This window comes from Mandrillus leucophaeus, unplaced genomic scaffold (assembly GCF_000951045.1).
Source record: "Mandrillus leucophaeus isolate KB7577 unplaced genomic scaffold, Mleu.le_1.0 Scaffold2, whole genome shotgun sequence".
In the NCBI taxonomy this organism is placed as follows: Eukaryota; Metazoa; Chordata; class Mammalia; order Primates; family Cercopithecidae; genus Mandrillus; species Mandrillus leucophaeus.
Genome location: NW_012102031.1, coordinates 467,650 through 477,052, shown reverse-complemented (window position 1 = coordinate 477,052; position 9,403 = coordinate 467,650). Strand labels below are relative to the sequence as shown.

Genomic DNA, 9,403 nt, shown 5'->3' with positions numbered 1-9,403 from the left:
TCTCGGCTCACCACACCCTCCACCTCCTGGGTTCAAGTGATTCTCCTGCCTCAGCCTCCTGAGTAGCTGGGACTACAGGTGCATACCACCATGCCTGGCTAATTTTTGTATTTTTAGTAGAGACAGGATTTTACTATGTTGGCCAGGCTGGTCTCGGACTCCTGACCTCATGATCCACCTGCCTCAGCCTCCCAAAGTGCTGGGATTACAGGCATGAACCACCGCGCCTGGCCAATGTTGGGCATCTTTTCATGAGCTTATTAGTCATTTGTATAACTCTTTGGAGATGTGTCTCTTCACATTCTTTGCCTATTTTTAATTAAGTCATTTGTCTTTTTTATTAAGTTGTAGATATTCTGGATACTAGACCCTAATTGGAGTATATGATTTACAAATGTTGCATCCCATCCCGTGAGTTGTCTTTTAACTTTATTTTTTATTAAAAAAAAACATAGAGACAAGGTCTTACGGTGTTGCTCAGGCTCTTCTTGAACTCCTGGCTTCAATTAATCCTCCCATCCCAGCCTCCCGGTGTGCTGGGATTACTAGTGTGTGCGACTGTGCCTGGCCTCTTTTAATTTTCTTGACAGTATACTTTGGCACAGAAAAGTTTTGAATTTTAATCAAGTCCAACTTACCTTTTTTTTAATTATTTGATTGGTTCTGATTTAAAAAAAAATTTTTTTTTGAGACGGAGTCTCACACTGTCACCCAGGCTAGAGTGCAGTGGCACGATCACTGCAACCTCTACCTCCTAGGTTCAAGCAATTCTCCTGCTTCAGCCTCCTGAGTAGCTGGGATTACAGGGGCATGGCACCACGCCCAGGTAATTTTTTTTTTTTTTTTTGTATATTTAATAGAGATGGGGTTTCACCTTGTTGGCCAGGCTGGTCTTGAACTCCTGACCTCAGGTGATCCACCTGCCTCGGCCTCCCAAAGTGCTGGGATTATAAGCATGACCCACCGTACCCAGCCTGTTTCTGATTTTAGTGCCCTATCTAAGAAACTGTGGCATAATCCAAAGTCACTAAGATTTACACTTATGTTTTATTCTAAGAGTTTTATAGTTTTCAGTCTTATATTTAGGTTTTTTAAGCATTTTGAGTTATATTCATATAAAAATGAATATCATATAAAAGTGGATATCTAGTTGTCTCAGCACCATTTATTTAAAAGACTATTTTCTAATTGAAGGGTCTTAGAACCTTTGTGTAAAAAAAAAAAAAAAAAATCAGTTAACTGGCTTGATGCAGTGGTTCATGCCTGTGATCCCAGTGCTTGGGGAGGCCAAGGTGGGAGGTTCGCCTGAACCCAGGGGTTTAAGCCTGCACTGAGCTATGTCACACTAGTACACTCCAGCCTGGACAACAGAGTGAGACCTGGTGTCTAAAAAAGAAAAAAAAATCAATTAACTATAGATGTATGGGTTTATTTCTGGACTCTGAACTGTACATCTATTGTTATGCCAGTACCACACTGTTTTTATTACTGTAGCTTTTTGGTAGATACTGAGATTGAAAGCTGTCTCTTATACACATCTAGATGTGTATAAGAGACAGGTATTAGCCAGGATGGTCTCGATCTCCCGACCTCGTGATCCACCCGCCTCGGCCTCCCAAAGTGCTGGGATTACAGGCGTGAGCCACCGCGCCCAGCGTTATGTCTTAAATCTCTTTTGTTCCACATTTCTTCCATTACTGCTTCTTTTTGGGTTAGACATTTTATTTTGTACCATTTTATCTGTCATATATTTACTATATTTTTAAAGTTTTTGTGGCTGCCATAGGGATTACCATTAACATCTTATTCTCAACTATCTCATTCTGATTAATACTAATTCATGCCACTTGTATATAAAAATTTTACTTCTTATATGGCTGTTCCCCTCCTCCTTTATGCTGTTATTGTTACAAATTCCATCTTTATACATGGTCTACCCATCTTAGTTTATAATTACTGCATTTAAGTTGCCTTTTAAATCAGATGGGGACAAAAAAATGAGTTACAAACCAAAATCATTTGTATTTACTTATGCAGTTCCATTTATTGGTGCTCTGTATTTCTCCATGTGGAGTCAAGTTACTTCTAGTTTCCTTCCTTTTCGGCCTGAAGGACATCCTTTAGTATTTTATGTAGGGCAGGTTGGCTAGAGGTGAACTCTGTTTTTGTTTATCGGGGAATGTTTTCATGTTGCCTTCATTTTTGAAAGATAGTTTGACCAAATACAGATTTTTTCATAGATAGTCTTTTTCTTTCAACACTTTGAATATGTCAACCCACTGCCTTTTTTCATTTTTAATTTTTGTGGATGCATAGTAGGTGTATATATTTATGGAGTACATGAGATGTTTTGATGCAGACATTGCATTCCTGTAATAATCACATCATGGAAAAGGGGGTATGTAGCTCCTCAAGCGTTTATCCTTTGTGACAAACAATCCAATTATACTCTTGGTTATTTTTAAATGTACCCATTGCCTTCTTGTTTTCCCATGGTTTCTGATGAGAAGTCAGTTGTTAATCTTATTGAGACTACCTTGTGTGATGAGTTGCTTTTGTCTTGCCGCTTTCAACATTCTGTCTTTTGAGGGTTTGATTATGATATGTCTAGGTATGGAGCTCTTTGAGTTTAACCTACTTGGAGTTCATTGAGCTTCTTGGATAGGTAGATATTTTCCATCAAATGTGAGACATTTTCAACCATTCTCTCTTCCAATATTCTGCCCCTTTCTTTTTTTTATGTGTATATTGGTACATTTGGTGGTATCCTAAAGGTTTTAGAAGTTTTGCTTATTGTTCTTCATTCTTGTTTCTTTCTTTTCCTCAGAGAGGTTAATTTCAACAGATCTATCTTCAAGTTTGCTGATTCTTTTTCTGTCAAATCTACTGCTAAACCTCTTCAGTGAATTCTGCATTTCAATTATTGTACTTTCCAACTTCAGAATTTGTGCTTTCTTCCCCACTATATTTTATCTCTTTTTTGATATTCTGTTTGGACATCATTCTTATTCTTTTTCCTTTATTTCTTTAGACCTGGCTTCCTTTGGCTCTTTGAACGTGTTTAAAATAGCTGATTTAAAATCTGGTAATAAGGTAAAATACCACATAGCTTGCTGTTCCTACTGGAATTCAATTGTGGTTTTTTTTTTTTAGTTGAAGTTTTCTGGGTTGCAAGCTTTTGGCTAATTTCCAGAGTTCTGTGAAAGTTGATTTTGATAGTATGTGGCAGGTTTTTCAATGCTTTTATGAAGGGAGCAAACTTTCAGTGGTTCATGCTGTACCATTTTACTGGATCTTGATTCAGACAAACTGTAGAGAGAGATTTTTGAGACAACTGCCAAAAACTGAACATAGACTGGTTATTAGATTATTTTAAAATTATGTTTTGTTGGATAGGAAAATTGTATTAACATTATATATATGTGTGTGTGTGTGTGTGTATATATATATATTTTTTTTTTTTTTTTTGAGATGGAGTCTGGCTCTGTCACCCAGCCTGGAGTGCAGTGGCGCTATCTTGGCTCACTGCAAGCTCTGCCTCCCAGGATCACGCCATTCTTCTGCCTCAGCCTCCCAAGTAGCTGAGACTACAGGCGCCCGCCACCACACCTGGCTAATTTTTGGATTTAGTAGAGACGGGGGGTTTCACTGTGTTAGCCAGGATGGTCTCGATCTCCTGACCTTGTGATCCACCCACCTTGGCCTCCCAAAGTGCTGGGATTACAGGCGTGAGCCACCACCCCTAGCCCATATATGTATTTTTAAAGCCCTTATCTGTTAGAACATAGTGGTTTTTAGGGTTTTCTGAAATTTCCTTTCAGATACTCTAGCTCACACATCAGAAGAGCATGTGTAGGAAGAGAGATGAAATAATGGTACAAGTTGATGGTTATTGGAGCTGGATGCTGGATACATGGAGGTTCACTGTACCATTTTATTTTTGTATTTGAAAGTTTTCATGATAAAAAGTTTTTAAAAAGAGAAAGGGTACCTTGGGTCCAAACAAGTCTGTATTGAACTGAGAAAAAATAATTGCATTCCTAACTGGCCTTGAATAGAAGGGAATAAATGTCCTGGGAGATAGATGGCATGTTTGTTGAAAGAATGAAGGGTGAAGAGACAGGATCAATCAGGCACCCCCAGGACAAAAGGATAACTTACACAGCAAGTAAAGACATGTAGCTATCTTGGGCTGAAAGGCAAGGGAATTAATTGGTTAAGTCCAGGCTCAACTCTGACCCAAGTCCCTGGTCTCAACTCATTTCCCACCACATCCCAGACTGGTGGGAAAGCCTTCCTGGAGCTGGCAAGAGGTGTCCCCACCTGAGACTATTCCATTATGCTTGAACAGCACTATGAACAAGACCCAAAGCCAGAGCTATGCACAGAGGGGCAGGCCTTCAAGGACAGAGGCCTGGGATGAGGTAGGCTTCTGTCCTAAGTTTCTCAACAGCCTCAAGATATCAACTGGAGAAAGGAACTTTCTCTGGTGAGCCTATATTTAACCAGTGAAGCTCCAGTAATCTTAAGTGATGTAACAAAATGTGCACATGTAAGTTTTTACACCATACCCTAAATACAAGGACCTCAGAACCCTGAGGAGTATGGGAGATCCACCCAGAAAATACTCCTTGGGCAGGACAGTGCAAGGCCTGGGGCACTGGGTGCTCCCACATTCAGAGCCCAAGGAGGACCTAGCTAGCTTGCTCTGCCACCTGCTCTCTCCAAAGGGGAGAGAGCCACCAGGGAAGACAAATGCCCTGTAGCCTTGGCTAAAAGAGGAAGGCTTGGGAAATAAGGACCAAAGCAAGATAGGCAAGAACCCATCATTCCTTTGCTTTGACTGTCACCCCTGTCCTAAGGAAGAGGAACAGGAAATCAATTTTAAGACACAACTCCTGGACAGGTTTGTGGACACATCTGGGGAATATGACCTTCCTTTGCAGCCAGGTTGGGAGAGAAATAATAAAGGGAAAGAAGTAGGGGTGGGGGTGGAGCCACCAGAGAGAAGAGCAGGCTGAAGTGCTGGATCAGGGGCACTGCTGGGCAGAGCGCAAGCTGCAGGACCTGGGAGCATTGCTACTTGGCCTCATTGTGTTGTGACAACCTGGCTGCAAAGGAGGTCACCATCACCACTGCCAGCATACCAGGCACAGCAGGGGCAGCTCCTGGGTGTGAGGCAAGTCTGGCATCTCTTGGAAGTACAATCTTCCGGTCACTTTGGAAAAGGAGGGGCCAGAAGATGCCAAACATCTTCCATAGAGGTGAGATTTGAATCCAGCACCCCATGTAGTGCCACCAGAGTCCCTAACTAAAGGTACCCCAGGTCCATATTACAACTACTTGATTAAAGAACAGGTTTATTGGTGACCTGAAGGTGCCAAGGTCTCCTTTGTGACCCTCACTCCCAGGTGGTATCAGCCTGCAAGGCCCTCTATGGGTAGAAAAGCCAATCACACGATTCATGGGCATTCCTGACAAGAGGTCAGATCTCTCTACTCCTAATTTGAAAAATTCCAAATCCTGATTTCAGAGTCAGCAGCAAGGTCAGAGGCTAAGTCCTGATGGGCATGGGGCTTGGGAGGCTGGCGAGTTGCTCAGCAACGTCTGTGGGGCTGCGCACACGAAGTAGAGGCCAGGAAGGCCACAGGAAAATTGCCCCAAAAGTTTCACGCTTGGGCAGGGCATAGAACCTGGCCCTGAGATTGCACTTTGGGTATGATGGGGTCAGTCACCAAGCAGGCCTGGGGAGCAGAGAACCTGCCCACTTGCCCTGGGCATGCCAAGGCTCCATGGTCTAGGCTCAGTGGTGCCATCACAGCCTGTCATATGTCCCAGTTCCTCACTGCTGGGACATCTCCAGGTTCTTGATGGGATACAGGTACCACATCACTACCCCCGAAGGGTTGATGATCACTGTGAAGTTGGTTTCAACTCGGAGGCCACTGATGATGTCACCCGAGTAGACGTCCTGGGCCTGCAGTGGGGAGGGACATCACCAATGCCACCATGAGAATGGTTGCACAGAGACCCCCCCTAGAGGATGTAGAAGCCTTCTTCCTGGACTTTGGCCTGTCTGTGCCGGGCTTCCAGTATGCCCTACAGAAGTGGGAGCTCTGAATCCCCATCACTTCTCCTCCAGCAAATCCAACAGATGCCCAAGCACAGACAGTGGAGAAAGCCCCAGCCCCTGGAAAACTGTGAGGAATGTGCCAGCAAGGGCTGACCCTTGGGAGGGAGGAGTACAGCCCTAGAGGCTAATGGGATTCATATTTATATGCAGTAGTTCTGTTTGCGTAGGTTGAAAACACTGGTGCAGAGCACAGCAGTGGCTGCAGCTCTCAGTGCCTGCAACTCCCCATGGGCACCTGCCAGAGGCCCTAAGCCCACGGCTCAGGGGAGGCCATATGTGAACAACCACTCCCCACAATACCCTCCCACAGAAATCTGAAGCCCAGGCGGATGGCTGCAGGCAGCCGGGTGCTCACCTCGTATGTCACAGACCCGGTGAAGTTCAGCTGGCCAAGGGAGGAGTGGTAGTGATAAGGCATATCAGTCCTGCAGCTGAAGAAGACTAAGGCGCTGGCCTTGTTGGACAGAGGCCGCATGTACACTTCGATAAGAGATTTTTCCTGGGCACAGAAGATGGCTACTGGCTGGGGTCCCTTGCTTAGACAGGACCTACCATTGCCTCCCTGGCCCTCCCTGAGTTCTGGGTCCCCCAATTCACAGCTCCATATCACACAGGCTTAGGGAGGATGCCACAGGCCTCTAGCACCCCAGCTAATCTAACCCTACCTGCCTGCCTTCCCTGACTCAGCAGATACTCATCAACACCTACTCTGAGCCCGACCCCTATGCTAGCACACTGAGACAAATGCTGCATGAGGCCCTGCCCCAGAAGCTCATAGGACAATGGGAGGGATAAACGCAGAAACGGGGAAGCAACGACAGTACAGCACGTGAGTGCCAGCCCCAAACAGCTGCCAGTGCTGGCCTAGAGGGTTCTGTCCAGTGGGAACAGTGATCTCTGTTCCAGGAGGGTGGAGAGTGGAGCTGGATGTGAACTGCCATCCTCCAGAAGGTTCTCCAGGCCCAGCTCCACCATCAGCCCCTCTGGCAGGGAATTGTTACTTCCTCTGGGCATCACCAGTTCTATGGGTGCCTTCTGTAGTTCTGTAGGTTTCTTTTTACCAGAGTCCAGGATTTGGTAAAGAGCAAAGGCGGCCGGGCACAGTGGCTCACGCTTCCTGTAATCCCATTACTTTGTGAGGCCAAGGCCAGTGGATCACCTGAGGTCGGGAGTTTGAGACTAGCCGGCCAACATGGTGAAACCCTGTCTCTACTGAAAAAAATACAAAAAAAAAAAAATTAGCCGGGCTTGGTGGTGCACACCTGTAATCCCAGCTACCTGGGAGGCTGAGGCAGGAGAATTGCTTGAACCTGGGAGCCAGAGGTTGCAGTGAGCTGAGATGGTGCCACTGTACTCCAGCCTGGGCTACAGAGTGAGACTCCATCTCAAAAAAAAAAAAAAAAAAAAGCGAAGGCTTTGAGGTGACACTGAAGTCCAGTCTTGTTTGTACCAACTGTGTAGCCTTGAGATATAGTTACTCAGACTCTTGAAGTTTCAGTTTTCTCATTTGTAAAATGGCAAGATACCTCCCAGCACATAGTAGGTACTCAATAAATAGCAGCCACTAGTAGTCGTCGTATTCCTTGGCTGTAACAGCTTCTCCTGGCCGGGTGCAGTGGCTCATGCCTGTAATCCCAGCACTTTGGGAGGCTAACACAGGTGGATCACCTGAGGCCAGGAGTTCGAGACCAGTCTGACATGGTGTCTCTACTAAAAATACAAAAATTAGCTGGGCGTGGTTGCAGGCGCCTGTAGTACCAGCTACTCAGGAGGCTGAGGCACAAGAATTGCTTGAACCCGGGAGGTGGAGATGGCAGTGAGCCGCAATTGTGCCACTGCACTCCAGCCTGGGTCACAGAGTGAGACCCTGTCTCAAAAACAAACCAGCTCCTCCTGCTCTGGAGGGAAGCCCAAGTTCTCCGCAGGCCATCACAGGTGTATAGAAGCCCTGTGCCTCACCCTTTCTGTGTGCAGTTACATGGCTGATGCCTCTCATCCCCGACTCCCTTCAGCTGTCCTGCTCAGCCCTGCTCTCACCCAGCAAGAGGAGGACAGTTGGAGCAGCTCCTAGCACAGTCCTCAACAATCATAAGCAACCAGAAGGGTGAGCCCTGGTTGGGGACTGGGCAACTCCTGTACCTCCCAAGGTGTTGCCCCCAGGGAGGCTGGCAGCCTTTCTCTCAGGAGAGCCCAGTTCCTCAGCCCTCCCCTTCCTTCCCTCCACACCCCAGTACCTTGTGAATCCTGCGTCCCTGGATGCCTAAGGGATCCTGGTTGATTTTGATCATGAGTGGATTCTGCAGAATGTCCATGTTCTGGGCGGAGATGGTACGTAGGTCTGTGGACATCAAGAGGGGGGCTGCCAGCACCGTCCACAGGGCCATCTGGGCCCGGGATTGCTCTAAGCTGAGACCGAAGTTCCCAATGAGCAGCTGGCGGCAGAGAAGAGGAGTAGTCAGCTCTGATCTCCTCAAGGAGGTAGACACAGGGACCATCCCCAAACTTGTAGCCGAGGAAGAGCAATTAGGGATTAGGGAAAGATGGCTGCATGTGGAGGAGGCCTGGTTCAGCAAACACCATTCCCCAGCCCTGTGGCCTTGGGGGAGTTAAGTTACTTTCCATCTGAGCATCAGCTTTTATTTTCCATCAAGAACATGGAGTCGGTGGTAGGGAGGTGGGCAGATGGCCAGGTGAGGTGTCACATGCTTGTAATCCTAGCACTTTGGGAGGCTGAGGCAGGTGAATCACTTGAGCCCAGAAGTTAGAGACCATCCTGGCCAACATAGCAAAACCTCGTCTCTACTGAAAATATAAAAATTACCCAGTCGTGGTGGTGCACACCTGTAATCCCAGCTACTTGTTCAAGCACAAGATTCACTTGAACCAGAAGGCAGAGGTTGCAGTGAGCTGAGATTGCACCACTGCACTCCAGCCTGGGCAACAGAGTGAGACTCTGACTCAAAAAACAGAAGGCCAGGTGTGGTGGCTCACGCCTGTAATCCCAGCACTTTGGAAGGCCAAGGAGGGCAGATCACCTGAGGTCAAGAGTTTGAGACCAGCTTGACCAACATGGAGAAACCCCGTCTCTACCAAAAATACAAAATTAGCCAGGCGTGGTGGTGCATGCCTGTAATCCCAGCTACTTGGGAGGCTGAGGCAGGAGAATCACTTGAACCTGGGAGGCGGAGATTGCAGTAAGCCAAGATTGCGCCACTGCACTGCAGCCTGGGCAATAAGAGCTAAACCCCATCTCAAATAAATAAATAAATG

At 46.4% G+C, this 9,403-nt stretch overlaps 1 protein-coding gene across 1 annotated transcript in view; it reads right to left on the bottom strand.

The window, feature by feature from the left end:
• Positions 1-3,903: 3,903 nt before the first annotated feature.
• The window catches only part of NAGA (N-acetylgalactosaminidase, alpha-), a 12,632-nt gene continuing 7,132 nt past the window's right edge, over positions 3,904-9,403 (bottom strand). The window contains exons 8-10 of the mRNA XM_011978748.1: positions 8,368-8,565; positions 6,489-6,632; positions 3,904-5,977 (exon numbers count right to left, since the gene is read on the bottom strand). Of these exons, the coding sequence (XP_011834138.1) occupies positions 5,843-5,977; positions 6,489-6,632; positions 8,368-8,565 (477 nt within the window). The 3' untranslated portion in view covers positions 3,904-5,842. The remainder of the gene's footprint in view (positions 5,978-6,488; positions 6,633-8,367; positions 8,566-9,403) is intronic.